The sequence below is a fragment of the Thunnus thynnus genome, chromosome 16 (assembly GCF_963924715.1).
Source record: "Thunnus thynnus chromosome 16, fThuThy2.1, whole genome shotgun sequence".
NCBI lineage: Eukaryota > Metazoa > Chordata > Actinopteri > Scombriformes > Scombridae > Thunnus > Thunnus thynnus.
In genome coordinates this window covers 20705235-20732905 of record NC_089532.1, presented here as the reverse complement: position 1 = coordinate 20732905, position 27671 = coordinate 20705235, and the positions used below count along the sequence as shown (strand labels likewise).

The 27671-nt window shown below is 42.4% G+C and overlaps 1 protein-coding gene across 4 annotated transcripts in view; it reads left to right on the top strand.

Moving 5' to 3' along the window:
- Positions 1-27671, top strand: part of tiam2a (TIAM Rac1 associated GEF 2a) — a 92097-nt gene that overhangs the window by 45375 nt on the left and 19051 nt on the right. For 3 of the 4 annotated variants that reach the window (XM_067615003.1, XM_067615002.1, XM_067615004.1), the window contains exons 4-16: positions 72-98; positions 3325-3763; positions 4466-4638; positions 5658-5882; positions 9444-9629; positions 9953-10096; positions 13858-13914; positions 19255-19431; positions 20033-20137; positions 20233-20311; positions 20430-20519; positions 20606-20797; positions 23488-23582. In XM_067615003.1, coding sequence (XP_067471104.1) covers positions 72-98; positions 3325-3763; positions 4466-4638; positions 5658-5882; positions 9444-9629; positions 9953-10096; positions 13858-13914; positions 19255-19431; positions 20033-20137; positions 20233-20311; positions 20430-20519; positions 20606-20797; positions 23488-23582 — 1989 coding nt within the window. The remainder of the gene's footprint in view (positions 1-71; positions 99-3324; positions 3764-4465; positions 4639-5657; positions 5883-9443; positions 9630-9952; positions 10097-13857; positions 13915-19254; positions 19432-20032; positions 20138-20232; positions 20312-20429; positions 20520-20605; positions 20798-23487; positions 23583-27671) is intronic. The other variant, XM_067615005.1, reaches the window with a different exon arrangement.

Genomic DNA, 27671 nt, shown 5'->3' with positions numbered 1-27671 from the left:
TTTTGGGGATCACATTGATTAAGTCTTGAGCTCAGCATTTTTAATGATTTGCACTCCTTTATCACACACAGGGTTCATTCAGAGATCTTATCTACATGGTATGTAAACCAATAGTTTGCATAGATGTTGTGTGTGCCCCGTAACCCACAGCTCTCATAGTTTAAGCACACAATAGATGCATTTATCACCATCTTATTGTGGTTGCCTGTAGTTCTTTCATAACTAACCCTAGAGCAACAGCTTATTGGACAAGAGAGGGTATCAGTAACAGCTATGCACAGACAGTTTCCTGCCTGGCAATGTTTATTTGATCGTGAGCCACAGCGGTGGGCTTGGCATGGCCAGGAACCAACCACCGTCCTCTGGTCCTTAGCACCACAACACCAGCTGTCTGAGGACGGGGCACAGTGGGGTGGCACAAAATGAAATTTGTAAGGCAGCCAGCGCTGGGTCTTGTTGTTTTTGTGAGGATGGAACAAGGATGAGAGATACACCCTCATTCAATGTAAGACATGGATGATCCTCCGTGGAAAAGAAGTTGGGAGCTTATGTGCAGATGTCATGATGACTGCATCTGGGTGGGTAGATCTTAAGCATTATTGCATACTGATTGTGATTAGTCATTGAATGTACAGTACTTGTGGCATGTTGATGTCTTTTGTTTACAGTTGGATGTGCTTGTAGGCTGTAAGGGTGGAAATTTTTATTTTTATTTTATTAATCTTACAGGGGGTCTGTTATGATCTGTGCTCATTAGCTCAAGCACTGTATTTTATTAAAAAGGGTTTGAAGGGTTCAATTGGTGGTTTAAGGAAGTCCATGGACATTTGAGAATGGAGCATAATGCTAAAGAAAAATGTTAGCAATGAAACAGAGAGCAGACGGCTGATACATAGACGTTTTCACAGTAGCAAAATGATACTTGTACCATACAGGCTTGGGTCAGAGGAGGTGTTGAAAATAACCACAGCGTGTCTGCATGTCGCCAGCACATGTTTAAGAACCATGTGATTTCGTTCTACAAACACTACATTCTTAATAGCCTTAATTTGACATAGAACATTTGTTTAAACTGAGCCTGAACCCATGTCCCTCTGTCTTTGAGGCTTGAAAGCAATTGTTTCTGCATTAATTCGTTTAGCTTTGCCTTGTAAAAGTTTTAAGCACGCTGTTTGGGCAGTGCCAAGAGAATAGCTGTAAGCCTTTGAGAGGCTCTGTTAGAGTGAAACTAAATCCTAGCTGAAAATTTAACCCCACCCCTACTCTAATGTTAATGAATGACTTATGGTTGTTCTGGCTGTTATGTGGTGCAGATTTTCTGGGCTCTCCTCATGGTCCTTAGAGAGTAAATCTGCTAATAGGGATTGGTGTTCGGTCAGTTGGATCTGACAACAAACAAAAGGACAGAATAGAATGATCATTGTGTACAGCTGGCCCTCTCTGCTTTGCTAAGTAAGAGTAAGTAAGTAAGAATTAGTAAGCTTCTCTTTGTACTTAAATAGCAGATAATCCTGAGTGAAATATGGCTACTATGGATCCTTTGGCTTGACCCTGATGCTCAACCATGTAGTGACAAATATGCAATAGAAAGGCAGTATTCATTTTAAGTGTTACTGGGCTTCCACTTTACATTAATAATGTCCCCTCTAAATCTCCTGCCTGCCATAACGCCGTGCTAATCTATGGCCATGTGTTGGTGCTTAACCGATTTTAGGGGGTAGGTTAGCACCCACAGATTAACTTCAGTCTTTGTTTCCTTATCCAGAAATAAAACAGATAGAAGCCTGCAGAAATCCTCCATAAACATTTAAAATGGGTTTGATTACTCAAAGAAAATAAAATCTGCCAGCTCTAGGTATTGGTAACAAAGAGATAAACAATGTCTTTCATGAAATCAGAAGAATCAGAAGCCTGACGTAGTTTAATTTTGGTCAATTCGGGCAAATTAAAAAATGTATCAGTTATTTATGCCAGAGGTTCTCTTACTTATTGACTTAGCAAGGCTGCAACAAGTTCATGTTAAAGTCACTGAGTTGGTCTTTCAGGCTGAATATTCCTCTTTCCCCCAGGGGCCATTTTGTTCACTGCCGTATATCTCCAAGGGCCGGTCACAGTGCCTCCTTTCAGTGGGTTGACCAAAATCAGGAGCACCTCCAGCTCTGGTTCCCCTCCACCTGGGCTTTAGGGCTCTGTTGTGGGTTTAAAGGTCACACCGCGACCCCGATGCCAAAGCCCAAGAACCTGCTCCAAATGAGAAGCAGCTGGGAGAGGGTGGATAAATTTGGGCTGTGCAGGCTAAAGGAAACAAGGGAAAGCTGAAAAAGACACACCCTGTGCTCAGGACACATTTTCGTACAACTATACTATACAAATACTTTGTATTTTATGGTAGCAGGTGAACACTGTGGGTTCAAAGGGTTCATTGAATCCTTGCTAGCTGCAGGAAAGCTGACCTTTCTGGTGACGGGATGTGAGAAGAAAATACATCCACAGAATCAAGGGATCACATCGCTATTATTTTCCATATATAGGCTGAAAATATGTCTGCATGCTTGTGAGGCATATTTCAAGTCAAGTCCCGTGAGGCAATTTTGAACTGTTTGCTAAATATCAAGAAATGCACAAAAGAAATGCAATGAAAAAAGGATAAGAATGAAGAAAAATTGGACGAAGCTGCATGAGACACAAGAACAAACAAAGATGGAGAATGAGCTCCGGCATGATACTGTGTGTCTGCATGTTGAGAGCACTCCATTCTGTTGCCAGGGGCAGAATCAATGCTGCAATCTAGTCAAGTGTAGGTAGGCTGTCATTAGGCATGAAAGAGTGCAATTCCATCAAGTGTTCATTTGGGGAATTGGGAAGCCACAGCAGACCTCAAATGACGTGAAATTGTCTGAGCCTGGAGGGTTCCAACCTCCCAGGTGCCATCACAGGAAATTTGTCCCACTTTCTCAGCCTAGTGAAAGATTAAGAGACTGTAATGCAGACTTTGAAGTAGGTTCGAGGGGTTTGACTAGATTTTTTCAAAAGTTTCTCCTCCAATTCTGCAGTGCCTTGGGGCTAATTGAAAAGAGTACTGTTTGATTTTTGTTCTATGGTAGGCTCATAGGGCTTGCCATATATACAGAGGTGTGTATGTCTTGGGGCTGACAAGGTGGGGTTTTGCCTAAATGTAGTTAGGAACAATGAATCTGTAAATTAAGTATGAAACATCCTCAATGGCGACTAATTAAAGAAACTGTTGATGCTTTCCCCCATATTGTCTGTCCTCCAGTTCCTACATCTCACCCTTACCTTTTTGCTTATCTTGTGCCTTATCAGGAGACCAGGTACAAGGACCTGAGCGATGCCTTTGACAGTGGAGTTGATGGCCTGACTGCAGACACAAGCTCCCCCTCCCAGGTCTCAAGCCTCGTTTGGTTCCCAGGAGCATCCAGGGCCCAATCGTCAGGGGCTATTCACCAAACGACCAACGATGCCCTCCGCCAGAACATTTATGAGAACTTCATGAGGGAGCTAGAGATGGGCACCGGACAGGGAGGAGGCGAAAGAAGAGACGCTTCCACCGAGGAGGGGGAGAGCAGCAGCGAGTCGGCCGAGGGTTCCCTGGAGCAGCTGGACCTACTGTTTGAAAAGGAGCAAGGGGTGGTCAGACGGGCCGGGTGGCTTTCTTTCAAACCCCTCGTAACCCTGCACAAGGACAGGAAGCTGGAGCTAGTGACTCGCCGCAAGTGGAAGCAGTACTGGGTGACCTTGAAAGGTGAGCTTGAGTCTTGGGACAGAGGAGCAAGTGAGACGAGCAATTATGCACCATTCTCCTTGAAGCTGAGTCCAAGATTGTGCTGACTTTGTGTTTTTAAAATAATTCAATGTTAAGTAGATTATCCAATTTTTTGTTGTATAATTCAGTTTTGACAGACAGGTAGGTTCCTCTTTGGTCTCATGGTTTTCCTCCTAACAGAAGTCATGTCCTTGACCCTTGGCATCCCACTTGACATTTAGTAATTGTCCTTTCTTCCAATCCTAAAAGCTTACAGGGAATTACGCTGCTGCTTCTGGCCGAATGGATAAAATTCAGGCCACCTGATGTGTGTGTATGTGTATGTGTGCATGTACACATGCTGCTTTCACACACATTACTTTTAAGTATTGAAGAGCAAGGACAGTCTTATTTTTATGATTCCAAGTGGCCTTTTGGGAGTCTTTAAAACATTCGCACTCAATGTTTCAAATATTTCAGTCCAATTGAACTTCACTTCTTTTATCTTCTTTTTTACAAGGACATTTTGTCTGTAAATCATACAGTAACAGCTGTTAAAAGCCCCAAACTCTTACAGTCTAGAGAGACTTGGCTTGATGATGTACACCTATTTGTCTTCTGCCTCACTCACTTGCGTTTATTTTTGTGTCCATCTCTTTTACTTTTTGTGTCTGTACTTCTCATCATCTCATCTTTTTTCAGGATGTACATTGCTGTTCTATGAGACATATGGTAAAGGCTCTCCAGAGCAGGATCTATCACCTCGCTATGCTCTCCTGGCTGAGGACAGCATCGTCCAGGCCGTTCCTGAGCACCCCAAAAAGGAGAATGTCTTCTGCCTGAGCAACTCATACGGAGATGTCTACCTCTTCCAGGTGAAACACATCAGCTACATTTCTCTGAAATCCACGGCAGATGAGTTAAATCATCAGTGGTAAATCTTGTGAATGACGTCTGTGAGAAATCTTGTTCATTGTTGAATATTTTGCCAGGCTTCAACTTTTGCTTGATGTAATGGATGGCAGATGTTTGTTACAACTCAACATAACAAAATTTTTTCCCACATTACTTTCACTAGTTTACCGTCTCGAATTGTCAGAATGTACATTTAGGCAGAAAGTCAGAAAGTTTGTGTGCAGAGATTCAGTACATGGTTGTGGTTAAATTACAACATACACACACTTTGAGCTTCCCTTCCCTCACGTATCTCATCTGAAATGACCAATTCCAGCCTGGCAGGGACTTGCAGGCAAAGTGCCCAAACTTTCCCGCTAAGGGTTCTGAGAGCCCATTTGCCTGTTGTGCTTACTGACCTACATATCAGTACCAAATTCATGGCCAGCCTCAGCTCTTGCCTTGTAACCTCCTCCACTCAAGATTACAAGCTCCCCAGACTGCAATATGCACAGTGTCCAGACCTACATCTAATGAAACAGTGTAGTGTGGATCTGAAATAACCCCAGAGGCAAGCAGTGAGAAAATCAACTTTATGACGTGAAGACGGTGTGGGTTTCATCCTTTTGTTTCCACTCACATGGCCTGTTAAACATGAGTCATTCTTATTCTAAAAGAGGTTCAACTGATTCATAACAAACGCCTCAGAGTGAATCATCTTATAAAGACAGAGTGATAATCATGAAATGGCTTATTAACGGGTAAAATATATGTTTGATTTCAGAAACAATTCATAACCAGCGCTTTTTCATAGAAGCACCGTTAATCAAGTTTTCATTTATTGATCCAGCAAAGCCCGGCTTGCCACTCAATGATCTTATTGTGATGTATGATAGAATAACACAACAGCAGCGTATTGATAATCCTAGAAGATTTATCAGGCTTCGGATCTCTTGCTACTTCATCAAATTGAACTTCGCGTCCCTCTTTGCCCCTGCAGGCCAGCAACCAGACCGACCTGGAAAACTGGGTGACAGCCATTCACTCTGCCAGTGCCTCGCTGCTGGCCAAGCGCCAGGGCAAGGAAGATACAGTGCGTCTGCTGCGGAGCCAGGTCCGTGGCCTGCTGCAGAAGATCGACATGGATGGGAAGATGAAGAAGATGGCTGAGCTTCAGCTGACGGTAGTCAGCGATCCCAAAAACCGCAAGGCCATTGAAAACCAGGTTAGTTGGTGACAATGATATTGATAGTGAGATATTAGTAGAATTAGCTAAAATGAATAGCAGTGTCACTGAGAATATTTTACAGTGCTTTTCTTGCCCCCTGGGACAGATTCCACAGAAAATCTGCTGGGTTACTTTACAGCATCGATAGATCAGCTGGCATAACGTATGCTCTTTTCATGCTAAGTTTTAATTTTTAGACTCCTCTGTGTGTCATTATACCACGTGACACATGTAGCAACCACATGATGTGCCCTACTTATATTTCCTGATTTTGTGAGTGCGGTGACAAGCCTTTGCTTTATTTTCGTCTGTTGGTGGGAGAAGTGGCCTAAATGCACCAATCCCCAAACACATCGTGAGGGGCCCAGGGGAGCATCTCGCTCCCCGAGCATCAGATTGGGATTCCAGATGTTTCCTGGTAATGGGCTCTCAACGTGCATTATCCTCTTCCTCCTCCTCACAGCCTGGGGGAGAATCCAAAGCATCCAGCACTGTGCTGTAGCCTACATACAGCACAGCAGATTATAGACGGGTATAAAAAGCCCATAACCTTTAGCGTAGCAAGAACACAAATACTTTTACAAGAAATTAGTGTTTATTGTGGAACGCGGGAAAATCCAGCTGCATCATTTGTCTGCGACTCAGGTGGTCACTTGAAGCGCCTCTTAAGGCAAATTTATGCTTTCTGCATGTGCGTAGCCATGAGGGTCAGTGTTTTATCAGCTTCTCATGTCTGTGCACTTAAAAAGCAAAAAATGCTTGCTGTTTTTTTTGGAGTATATCAGGACTCATATTTGGTCTTCCTGAGTGTACATATGAGTATCTTTTTTATGAAGAACAAGCAAGATACAAGCTAGGCAGCTCACCGCAGTAATGACCAGTGGAGATGTCACTGCCTGACTACGGGACTGACCAATCGTGTGCTTGTATCTGTTTCCAATTAGGCAGTATGCCACCTCAGAGTAGACCAAGAGACAGACGGGGTAGGAGTCAATGACAGGGTCAGAGGGGTATTGGACAGGGCTCTGATACAGGCGCCCTGAGGCTGATGATAGATTTAAGGTTTCGGTGGGGTTGTCTAGCACCAACAGGGCACTACTTTGATGTACCCTCCCACCCCCACCCCCACCCATGTCTACTGAAATCAGTGCCAGTAGACCTCTTTTGAAGTCTGCCTTTGCCCCCTATCACACACCCTCACATACACACACACACACACTATGATCAAGTTGCATTGAAAGACTTATTATGCATTAGGGCTTTTATGGAGAGCCGGGGGCAGATGTTAAAGAGGGGGAACCAAGAAAAGATGAGGATCTGTGAAAAGAAAGGCTTATTTCTGCTTTGCTTAATGGCTCTGAAATGGATGTAAATAAGTTGTGCACGCAGGCCAGATGGGCCCCAACATGCCCTGTTTTTCCACTGATGTTGCCTGATTGTCTTAAAGCACTGATTTAAGTCCCATGAAGCAGCAGACTAATACTGCATAGGCCTTTTTTAAAAGAATTCTGTTCATCAGTGATGCACCCTGGCATGAATCATCAAATCGAATTTTATGCACAGGACTATTTTTGAACATCCCTGAATGAAGATGCGGATATTCGACTGTTGTCAAACACATCCAGATGGCATGTAAATCAGAAGCATGCTAGGATCTTGTGTGATAGTTATACATAGACATGAGTTTTTCCAAAGCAGCAACTCTCCTAAATTTGTCTTTGCTTTTGAAGAAGGAGCTTATCTGATTTACTTACTAATACCTCCCTCCTCATCTAAAGTCATCTTCAAACTACTCACTGGAATTACTTCACAGTTCCCCCAGAACACCATGTTATATATAATGTCCCAAGAATAGCAGGGTAAAAAATGTGCTTTGCTTCCTTACATCAGAAGATTTATGTAGAAAGTGTTTGAGTTCAGGTTCAGCAGAGGAACACCAAGACCCGACAGAAAAGCCCTCGGACAAAGTGAAAACGTGAAAGGAATACATGTTTGTCAGCCTACCTATTAAGTGATGAGAACACAGACACGAAAGTCATCCATGTGTCCCTGGTTGATTATTTGTCCTGGTGCCCAATACTAACCATGCTAATGCTCTATGTGACTACCATTATCCAAATAAGAAGGCCAACCTTATAGTTGTGTAGTTGTTTTGACATATTTTATATGGCTTTATACGACTTAACATGAGGTTAGTCGCCTATAATCTCTGTATCGTACGTAGCAATTGCTGCTAATTAGCATTGTAGGTAAAATGTGACCACGTAACTTTTACTTACCTGTAGACACAATGCTAAAACATAGTGTAACAGTAGCCCAAGTACATTCATCAAGTTAATAAACTGACTCAGTAATATCTGTTATACAGCAATATCTATCCAAACTTTGCTAGTATTAGCTAACGTTAGCCACTGAAAGGTACTTAAGTAAGGCTGTAGCTGCAGAACCTCAGGGTGCGTTTTATTGCTTATGGATCAAACTTTACTTTTTTAACACGAAGCATGTGTTACAAAAACACACTCAAAAACTTTCATATAGTAGTAATCTATATTTCAAATTTTAAAGAGACTGATTTTCCAGAGATAAGGCTTGATGTTTGGGGTCCTTTGCCATTCTTGCTCAGAAAATGACGTAATGCCTCACTCTGTTAATTTTTCCAGTCGTGTAAATAAGAAGCATGCCAAATGCAAGGTCATTTTTAACCAAAGCATGTGGATTCCTAGCTGTTGTTCTCATGGTCCAAGTATACAATGGGAATCATGGCTTCAATGTCATTCACTCAAGGCTTGTTAACTGAGGCCACCTGCACAGCTATGTACATAGTCGTTTTTCACATTGCACAGTATGGCCCCATGGTGATTTCTGTGCAAGATGTTTGAAAAGTCTGAGGTTCATAAAATGCCACCCTCCCAGTTTGTTCTTAATCCTAAAGAATGCCATCAATGTGAATGAGACCTAATGGGACAATGCCAAAGGGTGTCTTATTGTAAATTAACTCACACTGCAGACGAGACCTATTAAAGGCAGTTGTTATAGAGGGTTGTTTAACTTGAGTGTTCTCATTAAAACTAGTCTCCAGCCAACAAAATAAGCACTTTCTCATAGCTTACACAGTGCAAATAGGGATAGGGGGAAGGCAATTGTACATTTTTGTATGTGTGTGTACGTGTGTTTGTGTGCACATGGGGTGGGGGTTTAACGGGTGGTCTGTGCAACATCACCACCCTCTCTAGACTTGCATAAAAAATGGGTATTTGGATTTACTACACACGCTCTCGCTCCTCTGGTAGATATGCAGTCACCCTTCACTATCAACCCTCCAATTTATGTCCTCACCCTCCACCAACATCTGCAAGCAATTGCAGCTTAATGGAAAGCACTCTACTGACCCTGGATCCCCCCTTTGACTCTCCCTTCCCTCCCTCTCATTTTTTCTTTACCCCCCTACCCTCCCACCCCCTACTCTCCTCTCTAAACCACCACCCAAAACCATCCACCAAATTAACATTCAGAGACCCCAACAAACTTACCAAAGTATTGTTTTTCCTCTTCCTTCAGATCCAGCAGTGGGAGCAGAACCTGGAGAGGTTTAACATGGATCTCTTCAGGATGCGCTGCTACTTGGCCAGTCTACAGGGTGGAGAGCTGCCCAACCCAAAGAGCCTGCTAGCTATTGCTAGCCGCCCCACCAAAACCACCCTGGGACGCCTGGGCATCTTCTCTGTCTCCTCCTTCCACGCACTGGTGAGGAAACCCAGGACAGTGCCTACGAGCTAGGGGAGGGACAGATGAATGACTATGCAGAATAAAAAATCAAGGGACCAGCAGTTTGTCCTGTTTAGATGCTTTGTAACGTTCCTTTTTGTATGTGATGCTTCAGTTTTAATTTACTTGATGTCAAACAGCAACCTTGAAAATCTTTTAATCATTCAAATCTAAAAGGCATCCTGTGAACACCCCCTTTATGCATTACTGGAGGAAAATAAACCTAATTAAGATGGTCTGATTAGAAGGACATTTTTGTTTTAGCTAAATGATTATAGTCCTGATAGTGTGTATCTGTTCAGATCTGTTCCAGAGATGAGGCCACGCTCAGGAGGCGCTCTTTGTCCCTGACTTACCGTCAGCGCAAGAGAGGCCTGTTCTCCTCGCTCAAAGGCCTCGACAACCTGACCAAGAGAGGTCGGGAAAAGAGGCCCTCTGCATCACAGGTACTGCTGAGCACACACACAGATCTTGGTATGATTAAAAACAATACTGGCACTTTGAATATAATATAGATACCAAAAGTGCGTAAAATTGTAGTAGGTATTAATTCTTTTTATTATGTTGACATAGATGTATCAAAGTGTTCACTACTTTTAAATCTCTTTTTAAAGTGTGAGAAAAATCAAAAGTGTTAGACTTAATGTGTTAAAACTTTAAGTTTTTTAGGAATATCAAGTGTCCTGAATTTTCTATGACTGTATGTAAAATGCAGATGAAAGCTGCATTAAAAATGCACTGTTGTTGGTGTTTTTTCTTGTAGTCAAACTCAGTACAGCTTGCTGGCCTCAGGATAAAATTGTGCAGCAAACGGTGCTTCATTAGGTTGAAGGTGTTTGTGCAATTATTCTCATGTCACAAAGATTGCACTGTGTTCTGTCTTTGCGTTATTTTGTACAAACTACAGATAAAGGCGTAGTGGTAATGGACAAATTATTTTAATATGTGACATATAGAGAGCCAATCAGCACTCACTTAAGGCAAAAAACAGATACCAGTATTACCAGTAGATGAAAGATTATGTAATATACCAGCTTTATATCAGTATTTGTGTATTCCTGTCAATGTTGAAAGCCTTACAGCAGCACTTAGACCTTGAAGTGACACTAAATAATCTCCATTGAATTCAAGAGTAATGAAACTCTTCAGGTGGTCTGGATTAGCAGATTCTTAATGCAGGATCCCCCAGCTCATGCATTCAGCAGCAAGAAAACTATCCCCCCCCCCACACACACCCATGACATGAGCATGCAGAATTCATAAGCATACATGCACACCCCATCAAAGTATACTGTCATGCACATAGTCTCTTGGGGTGTGCTGCTCAGAAAAACGGTGTCTTGATACTTACACCCTGAGTACACATTGTGCATATTCATTAACAAAACAACCTGCAAACATGTTGCTTTATTGCTTACTCAAATGAAATATGCCTGCACTGACATGAAAGCAAGCAAGAGACTTTTACAGTCATGCAGTCTTTTCAGCACATTTTCCCCCCAAGGAGATTTTATTAATTAGAAGCACATAAGTTCACGTGCCCCCCCCTCTCCTTTCCTGTAAGTTTGAGTGCAAACCTCCCATCAACATAAGGGAGCATTCCTTACCCAGGTGCGGAGGGGGGAGTCTAAATCCTCTCTGGTTAGTAATTAGACTCATGAAGACTGGTTATTTATTGATATAGGGATCCACCACTGTGTACCCTGAAGGTACAGCTTTGGAGAATACTCTACTCTTGGTGGTCTATTTTAAGAATCGCTACAGGAAACACTCATTTGCTCAAGTCTTTTATGGACCTTTGTTCATTAGTTTAGAGTATGGGAGGGAGAGGAGTGTGGTTTTGATTAACTGCTCCCATTTTTCTTTATGCTGTGAAGTCAATATGGTGTCTTATTGTTTTGGAGCTAGCGCAGCTAAGGACCAATCATGTTCCTCACTAGGTGAGCTCTGACTGCTACAAAATGTTGCCTGTCCTGTTTCACTCGGCCTTTATCTAGCTAATCCGTCCCACCACCTGTTCCGTGATATTTGTATTTGTGCATGTGCGCACGTCTGTCAACGACTAGGTATGTGTGTATGTTATTATTTTGCTGGGGAACTCCAGCCGGCCACCCTAATGAGGCCCAGTTACATTTCGCAGTGCAGAAGGCGGAGGTGGCGCTGCAGCACACACATGAATTATTAAAAGCCATATGTGGTAGATGGCATTCTCCACTTTTTCCTCTGCCCTGCAGACACCAGCAGATGGTTGGTGTAAAGACGCTAAATATTAAACAGCCTCCCTTTGTTTTGTTTTTTCTACAGGTCCCTCCTCTCTCACAGCCACTTTTTAGTGCTTTTTTTACATACAGGTAGAGGCTAATAAGGAGCACTTGATGGCTGTTAGTGCTTCAAGGGATTTTCAGAGTCCTGGGTTTTCCTGGACATCTGCTGTTTTTGTGTTGTTTTCTTTTTTTTTTTTACAAGAGTAAAAGGTCATTGTAGTGTTAGTTTCGGTTTTCTGTTATTCTCTGTGACTTGTGTGAAATTTAGTCGTGGTCGTCTCAGATGACATCATCAGTCCTGTCCTGGCGCTTCTCTCATGTGGTATTGAAGAGACACGTGTTTGCTGGAGAGGGATTTGGACAGGGAGGCCATCAGAGGAGCCAAACTCTCCTCCATACACTTAATCTGTTGTTACCTTCTCAGGTTCTCGGACTGTACTTTCTCCAAGATTTTCGAGATATCTTCTTTCAGTACTCACCCCCCCACCCTCCCCCCACCCCATGCTCTCCCTTTATCTCCCTCCTTCCAAATCAAACAAACTCTTTTTTTTTGCTTCTCCCTCCTTTTTGATTATTTAATCTCTTAAACCTAGAGTTTTATCTCACTCTCCCCCCAATTTCACTCACAATTTGTCTTTCTTTTTTCCGTCCTCTCTCCCAAACCCCCCATTTCTCAGAGCATAAACATCAGAACGTTGGCTGCCGGTCCTTCTCCCACAGTTTCCATACTGACTCATCTGTGTTGACTAAGCCTAAATCCCATTTACCCCTGCGCTTGACAACCTTGCCCCAAAGTCATGCTCTCCCCCCCTCGTCTCCTTCTGCCTCGTTTTCTCATCTCTCATCCGTCTTAGCAGAGCTATGTATACAGTAAGGAGCTGGCCGGCAGTCGGCTGTGGGAAGTAGGCCAGAAAGGTCCGAGGATTTGTGGGAGAGTTCGTAAAGCTTTCTAAAATTAGTCAGTTTACGGTGGAGCAGCACTGTTTACAGCCACTTTATAAATGTACTTGTGTTGGGGAGGGAGAGTTACTGTAGCCTGCTGATCAGAGGTCAGATGAGGGTTCTTACTACCATAACAGGAGCCAGAGAGTTTTTCTGATTGTAAAGGATTTTTTTTTCTTGGAGAAAAGTAGTTGGATTTTGTCAAACATATTCTTGGGAAAAGGATCAGGTTGAATTATAATGACCCCATACATAGCCCTTTCCCTTCACTATTTTTAAACTGCAGTGTGCATATTTTCAGAGGAAATATTTGGCAAGAAATTTAGCTTCAACTGGTTTAATTTCATAGCAAAATACAAGCATGTTTGAGCTTGTGTCAGACCCATTTTGAGAACTTTTTTGCCACAAAGTGTCTCAGTAAAAACTGCTGACTGCAGCCTGTTGAATGAGGACTGGAGTCACACCCTCAGATTATGGACAGCTCTGTGTAACTGTTGTCTTAAAGAGCCCGCTGAGACTGCAGAGTCACCTCCAACATCAGGCTCAGCCTGACACAACACAACTTACAATCACAAGCCAGAAAGAGGAGTGAGAGGAGAGATTGAAGGAGACAGAATGGATCAAGAAGTGAGAGATTTTGACACCGAAGGGTGAATGTGGAGATGGAGAGGGGGAGCGCTTGTCATCGTCTCATCTATAACCAGGCTGTTTCCCCCTTTCATCTCTCTGCTACACAGAAACCACTCAGTGTCCGCACACACCCCCTCTGCTCACTCACACAGAGCATATTTCCACCATTGCGCCTTCAAAGGCTACAGACCCCGCTTGGAAGCAGTATCAAAGCGCTGTACTCGCCACGCGTAGTTTTTAATTAACTACATAATAGCACCGTGTGTGTCTAATATTGTGCTGCCGAAGTGGCTGGTCTCTTAATTGCTTATGAGTCAATCAGTGTGGTGCCCCACTGTCTGTACTTCTAACTGCCTGTGTCTTGATTTCAGATCTTTGAGAGCGATGCAGGAGGTCAAACGTATGCCCTACCTCCCAGGAGCACCGAGGTGAGTCATAGCTCTCAGTGACTTTGTCCGTCACAGATTGTGGATCTTTGATATATCTTTTTAAAATTCCACTGCCATCTGTCATATCCATCCTGTGGTACCATTTAATGTGTCAACTGATCGGTTTCAGCGTGAAGTAGCCGTGGCAGAAACAAGTCCTGTTGCTTTGACCTCTGCTGTCTCTCATAGCTTTGATGGTGGATTGTGTGAAGATATTTTTGACATATGGTGTGTACGTGTGTCTACTTCTGTGTATTACCTGTCCAGGATCAAAGCAAACATTCCTTTCATGTTGATCTGCAGGTGTCTGAAAGATAAATAGATGGCACATTTAACAACAGATTTTATTACAGCAGTAGAACGGTGTTAAACTCCGGTGTGGACAGGGGTCCAATTCACGGTATAATTCAGTTAATGGAGGGTGTTGAGTTTAAGTGTTGACCAGAAGTGCTGATTGAAAGTGTGAGTGTATGTGTGTATGGTAAGAGTGTTGAATGATCAACGAGTGTGAATTCTGGCCATCTGAGCAGCCAGACGATGGGACTGCAGCATTTTGCAGGTTATTGGGTGGTTACATGCCTCCATTAAGGAAGTGTGAAATGTGAGATTCAGCTCCAAACCTTAAAAGTTTCCACAAAATCTCCCATAGGTGTTCAATTGGGTTGAGATCTGATAACTGCGAAGGCCATAGCATATGATTCACATCATTTTCATACCCATCAAACCATTTAGTGACCCCTTGTGCCCTGTGGATGGGGGCAATGTCAGCCTAGAAGAGGGTTTTTTCATAACAAATGATAATATCAGCTTAACAATTTGAGTGAAAAGTTGAATCTTTGAAAAATGTACATGAATTTCAGAGTATCTTGGTATTTGGTATGTCCCCTTTTGCTTTAATGGCAGCATGCACTCAGGCTGGCATGGACTCCACAAGTTTGTGCAAAACCTGATGACCCATGTCATCCCAGCATGATTTGACAGTGCTCCAAAGAGCTTCTTGTGATGTCACAGAATGATTGGCTTTCTCAGTCTTCGAGTTTCCCCATAAATGTTCAGTGGAGTTGAGGTCAGGTGACTGTTAAGGAAAGTCCATGACAATCAGGACTTTAGTTTTCAAGTAGTTCTTGCAAAGCTTTGAGGTGTGTGTGGGGTCATTATCCTGCAGCAGTATGAATCCTTCTCCACAAAGATGCAAATCAGAGGGTACAGCATGTCTCTGAAGAATGGAGTGGTACTTCTCCTTGGTCAGGGTGAAGTCGATTCGCTGCAGGTGTCCAACTCCAGAGCAGGCAAAAAACCCCCAGACTTGAATATTCCCAACACCATGTTTCACTGTCAGTGTGTATCATTATCTCTCCTATTTGTCTCCTTACATACACCCTGTTTATTCCATAAATCTCAAATTTTGATTCATCAGTAAATAGGACTTTTGTCCGGTCATCCACTGTGAAATGCTGGTTCTTAGTCCAGCCCAAGTGTTTGGCCTTGTTTCCCCTCATGAAAAGTGGTTTAGAAACTGCTACTTGTCCTCTGAGAGCACAATAAGACAGCCTCCTTTTGACACTACTTTTGCTGATTGGAGTCTTACATTCTTTATTCAGCAAATTCTGTATCTGTGATTAAATTGCTTTTCTATCTCTGAGGGAACTTAGATTGATGTATTGTACCTTTTGTACAAAGGAGTTAAGTTGGTCACTTCAACAAATGTCTGATCTAGAAATAGTGCAGAATCTTAAATATTTCTTCTTCGTTTTACATGTCATTCTTGTGTTTTAAATGTTCCTCAATCCTCAAAGTTTCTGATTATTTCCAGGTTTACGTGAAAATATTAAATATTATATTAAATATAAATATTAAATATTTTCAATGTGTAGACTTTTGGACCTCACTCTTTATACATATATATATATATATATATATTGCTTGTTTGCTTTTTCTTCACGAGTTCATCAACTTAAAGGTGATCATATGTCAGTACAGGCTATTTCTGCTGCCCCCAAGTTACCATAAAATCTATTTCAGGTTTAATAAGTATGTGTGCCACTATTCTAGAGCTTATATATATCATAAATGCATATATGCAGAATACTACAGTATGTTTTTTCCTTCAAATAAAATCTCCTCAAAGTTTTCCGGGACGAACAGATGAAGTGTGGTGCTGACAGATGAGTATAATGGACACTTTTAGAAGAGCAGAACGGGTGTTATGAAGATCACTGTTCCACAGGATGCAATGATTCATAGTATGAGTCTGTGATGAATGTGGCAAATGTTAAAACTGCCCCCATTAAGGGCCTAGAAATGGATTCAGAACAGGAAGTGGTTTGGGGAAACAATGATGGCCTTCATTGGGTCTACACTTTAATGTTGCTTTAAATGCAGCAGCTTCCCCTTAGTTGAGTGTTTCGATCTTTCCTAGATTTGGACGTGAATGTGGAAAACAGGTCGTCACTAGAATCCATTTTGATGTGGGGATTAAGCCTCTTCAGGGTGGGAAGAAGGGGAGGGTGGATAGCACAGTTGTATTGATTTTTGTCGACACATACAGTTCTTTTTCTCTGTCTTGATGACTATGTGCCTGTTGTCCAACTTGGGTCACAAATCCCTGGAATTACTCTATTTAGGAATCATCTTCCACTAATCCTTTGAAGTCAAGTCAATTGAAGGGTGTATTTGAATGTGTATTTGTGCCGAAACTTCATTCTACTTGTACTGCTGTGTGATTACTATCCTTTCTATATGATTTTAACCTACCAGCTGTTTCAACAGACTGAGGTTATGTTGGCACTAGTCATAGATTGTGACTGTTGCTTAAAGCACAACATCTATATGGGCTGAACCTGTCAGTACACCAGCTTCCCTGGCTCCTATAGAGGTTAAAAGTGAGCTCACGTTGACTGGCATAGTTTTGCTCTTCAAAGCCTCCATCCACCCACTCCTGCTGTCAGTAGAGGAGTGAGTGAATATCTTGCTGTTAGAAAAATGACATGAGTGCTTGACTTTCAGCGCTTTTGCACAGTAAACAGAGTGATTTTCTAACTTACTTCTGCCTTCTCACACATGACATATTAGAAATGTATAAAAATGTTATTGTTAAGTAAATTCCAAAGGAAGGGTTCTGGAAATATGGTAACAGCTCACTTTTCCGCTCACGTTCCTCTCCTTTGGCAGGGAGGATTAAAATACCATCTGAGACAAATGTTTTTAGTCTCCCTTTTTTTTTTTATTTTTGCTGGCTGGTGATCATCCAACTGTTCTTGTTCATGACATACGGATTCCTCTTTCTGTGTCACCACCTCTCACCACACTCTGCTACCCACGAATACACACCTCTGCCTCAACTTTAAAGTCATGGCTGAGAAACAGGCAGCAGAGCAGCATAGGTAGTCGTTGTCTCCTTGTGTGTATGATTGTGTAGAACAGCGTGTCACTATGGTGGAAAGAAGAACCTGAAAATACTCTTTTAATAGATGTAATAGAGGGAAATGGGCTGAAATTGTCCACAGCTACTCTTCTGTTTCTTCTTCATGGTTAGCTTATTATCTATTTCAGTCAGTATTGCAGTATTTTTGTTACTCAGTTGCTAAGTGGAACAGAAAGGTTGTGTTTGTGCAGCGGCCACCGAACGTCCTGTTACTTCACAGTCCATCTTTAGAAGCGCCAGGGTGGAGGACGGCAAGCTTGGAAATAATTTCCACACTTGAGAGGAAAGACTGAAGTTATTGGTTTGAATTATTTGGCTGAATGCAAACATAAATAGCGTACACACACACTCTCTCCACACAGAGCACTTGTCGAGATCCATCGTGTGCCTGGACTGCACTCTTGGCAGTCGTTTGTGGAACGTTGACCGGGCAACCGTCGGTCCGTTACAACCCTCTCTGACCATGAATGAGTGTACAGTGTTAGTCAGCTGCCGGTCAGGTCAGCGCAGGCAACCAAATCTTAGTTTTCCGGTCACGCCATGTTGCCGGGACACAAACGGTGGCGGTTATGAAACCAGTTGCCATGACGGCTTGTTTTTCATTCTCACTTTGTAAGCATGACCTCACATCCCAAATGGGTGGGTAAAGGTGGGTGATGAAGCAGCACCTTGTGTTCCTCCATCCCTACAGGTTAGGGAAACATTTTGGAAAGAACATTGACGTAAGAACAAGAACACCTTTATTTTGGCACTAATTCCTGAAGTAGACTAGTCAAGGGGACATTTAGATGGAAAATGAGGCGAATGTTTGCTTGTGTGCATGTGTTTATCTGAGCTACACCGGGTAGAACGCTATTTGTGTGTGTGGTGCTAAGTGGTGTTCTGAATCAGAGACTTTAGCTTGTCCCTTAGGCTTTTTGTCTGGCAGGGAAAAAGGTCTTTTTCCTCTTGAGTTGATGCATCAACAGCACGCAAACAGCTTCTGAAACAGACAGAAAAGCTCACACACATGCACAACAGAGAGAAAGCCTCAGTCACTCACACACACACACACACACCACTCTCCATTTTTATGATCCAGTAATGCATTTAAAACTTTGCTATATACTCAGACCTATTCACTGAGGCAATTATCTCTCTGGGTCCCATGTCTCAGTTAAACCGAGAACTCATATCGTCTTTGTCAGAAGTGCTGAATCACTAACTGCTTCAGCCCATGAGGTTTGGTACATTTGGTGTGATTGAGCGTTTCCTCAAGATCTAGAGCCTTGATAATTGTGGTCTTAGGCTGCACTTTGGCGTCTCCCACAGCCCCACAACACAGCAGTGGCGCTTTTCCCTCCAGAGACACAAAGTCGCAACCAAAACCCCCAAATGGCTGCCTGTGAGGCCGGGTGGTGGGCTAACTCCCTGCCTCAATACCCAGCTCAAACCTCACTGTTAATGCCACCAACAAATAATTATGTGATGTGAAAGTTTGACTGATTTTGAAATAAATTATATATCACTTCGAAATTACTCTTGTGGCGTTCCAAAGTAAATAAGTCCTGGGGAACCGCACACACAGATATCATCTGGATGTCTAGACCTGCCAGTCGACCCCTGCTAATTCTCTCGTGTACACGGTCATTACGGTGACTATTATGTGAAGCAACTACCGTCTGCGTTGTCAAATGAATTTCTGAAAGGCTAATTGTATGACATCTTTGCTCCAATGCTTGATCCACAGCCAAGCATTTAGACTAATGGAACTGTATTGATTTGTGTGCTGTTACTCAAAGTCTATTGCTCTCTCTCACCCCCACTGTGTTTACTTCCTTTCCCCCCCTTTTCCTTTTCACTCTCCTCCATCTCATGCTGCTCATCCCCCCCTCTCTCTTTTATCTTCCTTTTCCCCCCCTTCTCCTCCGATACAGAGGCTGGATGTGCTGACCAGCATCTACTCCATGTCGCCCCCTGAGGGCAGTGTGTGGGACAGCATCAGTGGTGCCACAGACGTGCTGACGTGTGTCTACATGCCAGACAGCCTGACAGTCCAAGTTCCCGTCAGAAGAGACCAGACAGCTGCCGACCTTCTCTCTGCAGCCTGCAAGGTTGGTTTGGCAGCCGGTTACAGATAAATGATCACATGACACCGCAATGAATGAACAATATTCCTGACGGTTGTAGCATAAAAACAAACAAAATCAGTGATGTCATTTGGATTTTGTTGTCTAGTCTTTGTACATAATCCTGCTATTCGTACTTTTGTAATTTGGTTAGTTGTCATGTGTAAATAGAAAGTTGCTGCTCTAAAAATGATCAGCCACATCAGGTGTAGTCTTGTTAATGGTAAAATGGTCTTTGTTGGAGCATCTGTAGCAGCAGATATTGTTGTATTACTCTCCCATGGGCTTGAAATAACACACCTATCCATCCTGTGTCCGAGTTCACACAGTACCCTAAGAATGACTGCAGTCAGATGGACACACACACACACACACACACACACACACTCTCACACACACTTTCTGTAATCCCCTGGGTAAAGCTATTTTGTTTTCCGCAAAATTACTCATCATTGACTGTAAAGTCGGTGAATAATTCACGCCTCTGCCATACAGCAGCTGTCAGACTTAAGTGTTGGTGCGTGAAACATGTCCGATGATTGTGTGCATATGGGCTGCTAAACATTAGGGACTCTTGTATAAACAGGTGAAACAGCTGGACCCGGGTCTGCACTGCCTCCGACTGCACAGGCGAGTGGGACCGGACGTGGAGTTTCGACATGTGGCTCCTGGCGAGTTCCTCCGAGATGTGGTGAGGAGGCCAGACAATCACATGTTGACACAGAGTGCTCTTCATTATCTGCTCTTTATTTCTTGTTTATTGATTTGTTTGATACCACCCTGTAGGTCAATGATCAGTTGGAGGTGGTCCCACTTAATGTTTTTACGCTGCACATGAGCAAGCCGAGTGGCACTGGAGACTTTGGTGAGTCAGACATGGATGTTGTGGTTGTAGTTTCATGTACCTCTCATGATCCTTCATTTAATCTTGCTGCTTCTGTGCCTATCAGTCTAACTTCCTCTCTTTCTCTTCCTCCTACCAGGTTTCGCAGTAACAGGACATATAGACAGTCAAAAGAACAGCAGGATCTTTGTCAGTGAGGTGCTCCCTGATGGACTGGCCTTCAGCGAAGGTGCCAACACGCCTAAGATAGACACAGATAATCCTGAAATCACACGTGTGCGGTATATGCTGAAACATGCTTATGTGTGTTCCCAGGTTTGCGTCCAGGCGATGAGATCCTAGTGCTGAATGGCCGCTGTGTGTCGGGGCTGGACCTGGCACTGATCCAGACGCTGTTTGCTGAGCAGACCCTCCACCTGAGCATGAGGCGGGACGGGCCGCTGCCTCTAAACGTGGCATCCAACCACCCGGCTCCCAAACACAAGCACCGAGCCAAGTCCTCCACAGGTGCTTAAATCCATATGCACTCACAACAACACAATTCTCATACTAGTGAGAAAAATAGATTTAGTCATCAGCGAGACTGTATTTGAACTAAGAGGCTATATATTTTCACATGACACTCAACAGTGAAATTGAAATTGAAGTAGATAATGATACCCTTTAGATCTAGTTTGTTAGCTTCACATGGGACCCTGTGTGTGTGTGTGTGTGTGAGAGAGATGCATTCAAACAAACAACGAAAGACATTTTATCTCCTTTGATAAGCGACAATTCGGCACACCCATCGGGGTAACGCTTCTCTCTTCTGTATATGTGTACAGTTTTCTCAGTAAGTGACACCATCAGCAAGCGGTGTCAATCCTGCAAACAACCACATGGGTCTACCGCTTCTCAAAGTTAAAGACCAGTTTTTCTTCTGTCTCTTTCTGTTTTATGTTGTTGCCTGCTGTATTGCATCTTTTTATTTTGTGATTAGTTATATGTTGGGAAGTTTGTGTACGTGATATAGTTTTAAGGGAATGGGATTCATGTAAACCTAAAAAAAAAAAAAAAACGTTTACTGAGAAAGTAGTTTGTTTGTCACCCCAACCACAAGACCATCACAACACTTCCCTTACAGTTAAGATCTTTCACAGCTCTACTTCCTCAAAAGAGACTCAATCGGTCTTCACTGTCAAAAGTTAAAAAAAAAAAAAAAAGTGGTAGAAAGCTCCGAATGAAGTTTTCACAGCTCTGTATGTCCTGAGGGAGATGAAAGGCCAGGAGGGGCTTTTGACCGCAGAGGGCTCATTATTGCTGGAATGTATAAGTATCCTGTCAGCTCGGTTTAATCTCACTGTGGATGCGAGGTGTCAGAGCTGAACAGTAAGGTCATTCCTGTCGCCGGACAAACACAGCTGATACCCAGCTGATAGAAACATAGTTTCCTTGTTCAAGAGTTGTCCTAAAGGTAAGGCATACATAACTGAAGTACACTGATGCGTTAAATGTGTGTGAAGTTTTGGTACAGTTCTGTTTTTGTAAGAAATGGATGGTTTTTATGACATAACATAAGAGTTATGTTATTTTCTCGAATATCTGATCATTTTGGTTGTTTATTTATACAATGTCAGAAAAAAATGAAAAATTTGCCTCTAAAAATCTGACTAACAATCCATACTGAAAATATCCAGTTTGCTCATCATATATGACAAAGAAAAGCCACAAATTTGAGAAGCAGATATCAGTGAACATGTGGCTTTTACGCTTGAAGATCGACTGAAACGATAATTTGATCATCTTAAAACAGTTAATTTAATGATTAATTTTCTGTCGGATCAGGCACACAAATTGAATATTACCCATGGTCAGTTAATAGATAAGTAAAAAAGAGCAAAATGTAAAAGTTTTATATTTTAAATAGTTATTTTCATAATATTTAAGCTTTCTAATAATGGTAAAGCAACATGAGAATGTAAATTAGGAAAGAGTATGACTTGCAAAATGTTCAGAGAGCAGATTTGAAAACAGGATGTCGTGGGTTCACATTATGCACTTTACCCCCACGCAGCAAGCAATGACCTTATTAATAGAATAGATTTTTCTAATTAAATTTACAAAACTTTACCAGAACTGTGCAGCTGACATCCTCAATTTCTGCTTTTTTTAAATGACTTTTCATCATTTAAAAAAACGGTCAAAAAAAGGGTCATCGTGATGATGATAATTCATTAGTATATCGTTTCCTCCACTACAGCTGTAATTGAACACAAAGGGATTAATGACTTGCAGGCCTCATTACAGTAAGTGGCGTGATCAAAGTGCCCTGCAGTTTTCTTCTCTGTCTCTAGAGGGCATAGGATCCCAGGCAGGCTGATGAGGAGGCAGTGAGGTAAATGCCAACAGTGGGGGAATTAACACTTGTCTGACACAAATGACACAAACAATTTCATGAAAGCGTTCCTAAAAAGAAACTGTCTGTCATCTTGATTCATTCAGCCTTATACAAACGCATAAGAAAAGAGAATCGAAATCAGATGCTTAGATATCTTTAGTGACTCTGCTCTAGCAGTCAGACATTTGGTTGACAAATGATTGCCAGCTCAGAAAGGAGAAGTTCAGCTCCACGGGAGGTCCAGAAGTTTTCTTTTGTTTCCTGCAGTCACGTTGGCCTGCCTCCCAGGCTACAATTACAAATAAAGTCTTTTCATGCGCCAACTGCTAGAGGGTTTGTCCTCGGGACCTTGAATTTAATGAGAAGTAGGCAAAATCAGAGAAATGTTTTCAAAACAGTTATTCTGATAATATCATCCTTTCAGGACAGTTCATATGCAAATGTACATTTCATTAAGAGGGATTTTTAAGAAAACCAGCAGTGAACTTTATCTACAAAACCGTTTTAGGGTTTTTTCCCAGGCAAACAAGGACAGAGATAACAAAGTCTTTAATTAGGATTGCCAAGTGTTTTTTTTTTCTTTTTCTTTTTTGGAACATCTGAATGCCATTGCCATTTTCAGATTGGAGACATATTTAAGTTCTGTGCGACTGGCAGGCACCCATGACGGATTTAGACTGAAACCAGCCAGCATTGTTTGTGTTTCGTGGTCGGTAGAACAATGTGCTTAAGCAGAAACCACTGTTGTACAGATGCAGTGATGGGTGGTACGAGCATAAGATAAAACTTTCCTCCTCCTCTCTCTCTTGTCTCTCTCCAGATGTGTGTGCTGCAGTGGATGGTGGCGAGTCCCTGTGTGTAGGACTGGAGAATGGTCACTCGCACTGCGCACACAGGACTGTACAGCACAGCAAGGTAGGAGTGGTTAGAGTGTGTGTCTTTGTGCTAAAAAAAAAAAAAAGTATTAATCCACATACTGTACCTCGCTTCAGTTCTAGGTTTGTATGAATAAAAGTGTGCACATTGTGTGTGTGTGTGTGTCTTGTGTGTCTGTGTATGTGTTTGTGCCCACTCACAGTGGCAGCTGCAGGGCTGTCAGAAACCAGACTAGCTTCAATTCTCGACATTACCATAATTACAATACTCCATCATAGCCACTGGTATAAACACAGATTATTACTTTATGCAGGATGCAGACTGAGAGAAGAGACCGCCCCCGACACACACACACACACACACACACACTCCCATACACACACACACACACACACTCCCATACACAAGTATACATGTACACGCCGACCTGCATGCCCAGATGCAAAGCCAAATCCCTCAGAAGAAACCAATATGCTTCTATTATCCTCACCTCACTCAAACATACACAACTATCATATTTTTAATATTTTTTGGCAGTCTTGGCTTTGGTTTTAAACACAATAAAGGTACTCTGCAATTGAAACAACTCCCGAATTCCCTCTCAAACCAGTTTAAAAGAATATTTTCCTCTGTAAACATGCCAAATGGTTTGTCCCTCATGAATTATGGCAGATGGCACGCCTATTTCTGTCCTGTTGGTTGTTGAATATCCGGTCAGGTTTTTGATATGTAAACCAACTTTATTGAAGTCATTAAAGAGAGTGTGAACCTGTCCCGTTGGGAATTACGCCTCAGCGCTGTGATAATGTAATATGGGGAGAATCAGTGTGCTGGTGTTTATTGAGAGCAGTAATGAGTGTGCGCGGTCATCACAAAAAGCCATGTGTTAATGATGTAGACGTGGCTGACAGCCTGAGAGCGCATGTGTGTGAGTTCATTGATGCAGCAGATATTTAATGTCCTTTTAAAGCAGTGTAGTTGTTCTAAACATTGGGAATGTGTGATTGGCAAACTTTTACCAACCTGCTCATAATGTGATATGGCTAAATGAAAAAAAGGAGTGTTGTGCTCATTACATCAGTGTTTAATTCATAGTAAATCCAGGCCAAATATCCAGAAAGCATCGTTAATTGCTGTGGCTGTCATGGCTTTATTCTAATTGCCCGTGTCAGAAGATGCCATGCAGCATTTGACCCGAGGTCAGCAAGGAGGTGGATTAGAGAGGACAACTTGCCCTCTTCTCCTCTCTCTATTCTCGCTCTATTTGTCTGTCTTTTTGTTTGCCCGGCGACATGAGTCAGTCCCACTGCGCTGGGATCTGCACTGCACCACTTCTGCTGATGCTCAGCTCCCTGACATTTGTCTTTTACTGAATGGAAGAAAGGAAGATAGGTGTGTGTGCGTGTGTGTGTGGGGGGGGGGGGGGGGGGGGGAGACAGGTTTATGTGTGTTCTTATGTCACTGCAGACATGCACATTTCAGACACAAGGAGAAAAAGCCCTCTGCCTCCATTAGGGAGAGCCAGCCACTGTGAAGGCAATAAAAAAAAAAAAAAAAAAACACAGGGTGAGATATTGGTGCTGGTAAATCAGATTTTTGCTGTCACGAAGAGCGGAATTTAATCACAGCACAGCCATCAGTTTATTCTCTGGGGCGGGGAGAAAGAAATCGAGTCACCGGGTAGAAAATCAGCCGTGTATCAGCATATAGGCGCACACATGCGTGCACACGCCGTTCTGAAAGTCAATAGAGATGGATGGAAGGGAAGGACCAATTTCAAGCTTCTTGTCACACCTTGTAATCGGCCGCCTCACTAGACTGACTACTTTTGATTAATTGGTCTGTTGCATTCCAATTTGAGCTTATTACACAAGAGAGATCTGCGTGTGTGGGTGTATGTTTAAGGTGAAGTGCTTACTAGGCAGAGTTGATAGTGATGTTTACCATCGTGATCCTGATTGTAATTCCTGCACCTGGGAGTTACCTAATGATATATTTGGCTATAGTGTGAACACCATAGCAATTGGTTTAATGTAATGCTACCATTATGAGCTTAACCAATCGATTGCAGAAGTCAATTGAATCGGTCCTGGATAACTCCCACGAGGCAACTCAAATTAAACTGATTTGACATGGTTTCCACTGAGGTATTGCAGTTGTAAAGACGTCCATTTTTGTTCATGCTTCAACTATTCTGTACTAGTTAAGGAACTGAAAGGTTTGAGTTAGAAGCTTGTTGGGGATTTGTCAGGGAGCACGTCATCAACACATTCTCACGCATACATGTGAATGCACACATCTATAACATACCAGGAGATCTTAATAGACAGGTGGGGGAACATGGGAAGTAATCACACCAATCTATGGTAGGGAACAACACACATACAAAATCTTTCCGTCCATTGCTTTAATGTAGAGCTGAAACAATTAGTAGATAAAATTAATAATTGATCAGCAGAAAATGAATTGGCAAAATTTTTGATCATTTAATAATTAAATGTGAATATTTTATTCGCATTTAATTAGTTACTATTATAGTAACTTCAATACCTTTGGGTTTTGGGCTGTTAATTAGACAAAACAAGCTGTTTGAATATGTTAACCTCAGTTTTAGGAAATCGTGATGCACATTTTTCAACATTTTCTGACATTTTATAAACCAAAACATTTATTGAATAATGGAGAAAATAACCAGCAGACCAATTATTAATGTAAATAATCTTTTGGTACAACAACACTTTCATATATCTAGTATTTCATGACTTTTGTGACATGATAATACTGTTATTCATTACACATGATCACTCATGACTCCAGATATACTTTAATGTTAAATTCTATTATATTGTAATAACTCTAAATTTCATTTTATTCTATAGCCAGTAGCCATTCTATGTTTGACACAATGTATAGTAGTCAGTCATGTCTTGTATTAAACCAAAGGTTAAACAGTGGACAGACATATTAAGCCTCTTTGTCCAGACCAGACATTTCAGTAAGAGCATTTAAATGGACTTATGAATAGAGCTATGACTGGAGTCTGTCTGGCCCCCAGTACAAATGGTGCTGTTATTGGACTTTGCCTCTTAATGAGAAGCTGTCTTCTATACATTTAGTGGATGTGCTCCTCCTATTTTTTTTTCTAGTCTAAATCCTGCCTCTTTATGTGTCTCAGTGGACTGGAGAGTCTGAGAGGTGTTTTAACACTTTTAAAAAATGTGTGACTAAGAAAAAGTTGAATTATTCAGTTTAAGTTCTCCTCTCTTATCATGGGTCTAAGACTTCAAAAAGATACAGTAGATGCCTACGGATATTGGGCTGTATCATCTTCTTCAAACATGATCCCGTCTTCCTTGGAGCTACAACCATCCCCTCTCCAAACTTTAAAGAATCTCCTTTACCCATCGTGTGTTTGTCTGTCTGTAGGATGGGAGTTGGGTGGGGGGTAATTTGTCGAGGTGTGTTATGACTAAGCCCATCAGCCGCCATCTGGCCATGAGCAGGCTAATAATCTGGGCTTACTGCTGTCAGCGCAGTTAATACTAGCCTGCACTTGTCAGTCCACCCCACTGTAAACAAGTTGGGAAGACAAGGTTGGAGAAACCTTTAAAAGAAAGAGGAAACGGAGAGAACAACAGGGAATCGGATCCACCATGACCCAGATCTAGCGAATGACTACACAGGGATAGCCTTGCACGGCCATGGCTGTAGCTGCACCAGCTGTAACCCCGATGGTGAACGATGACGACCCTCGGCCCTGCCTCTGCCTCACCACCTTAGTTGAGCTCTTTATGCGGGACCAGTCACCGGCCCAGGCCCTGTGCTCTCTGCTGGCTATGTGCTGGTTCTGGCCGTCCTGCAGTGAGGCAGAGGAGATGGACCTGTTCCTGGGTTCTGCACTGCTCAGCCTTGGTAGGCCACTTAAAGACAAACTGGCCTGCCTGGCCCAGTATATGGCTGACTGCCTGTCCTGCCAGAGAGGCACCAAAGGGGACAAACAACCGGTAATTATCAACTGTAGAAGGTTTTAATTGAGCTGGGTGATACTATGAGTCTTCACATTTGAGCTGCAAGTTTTCACACAACTCATACAGTCCTCTGTGTGTATTTGGTAAAAATATCTTCACA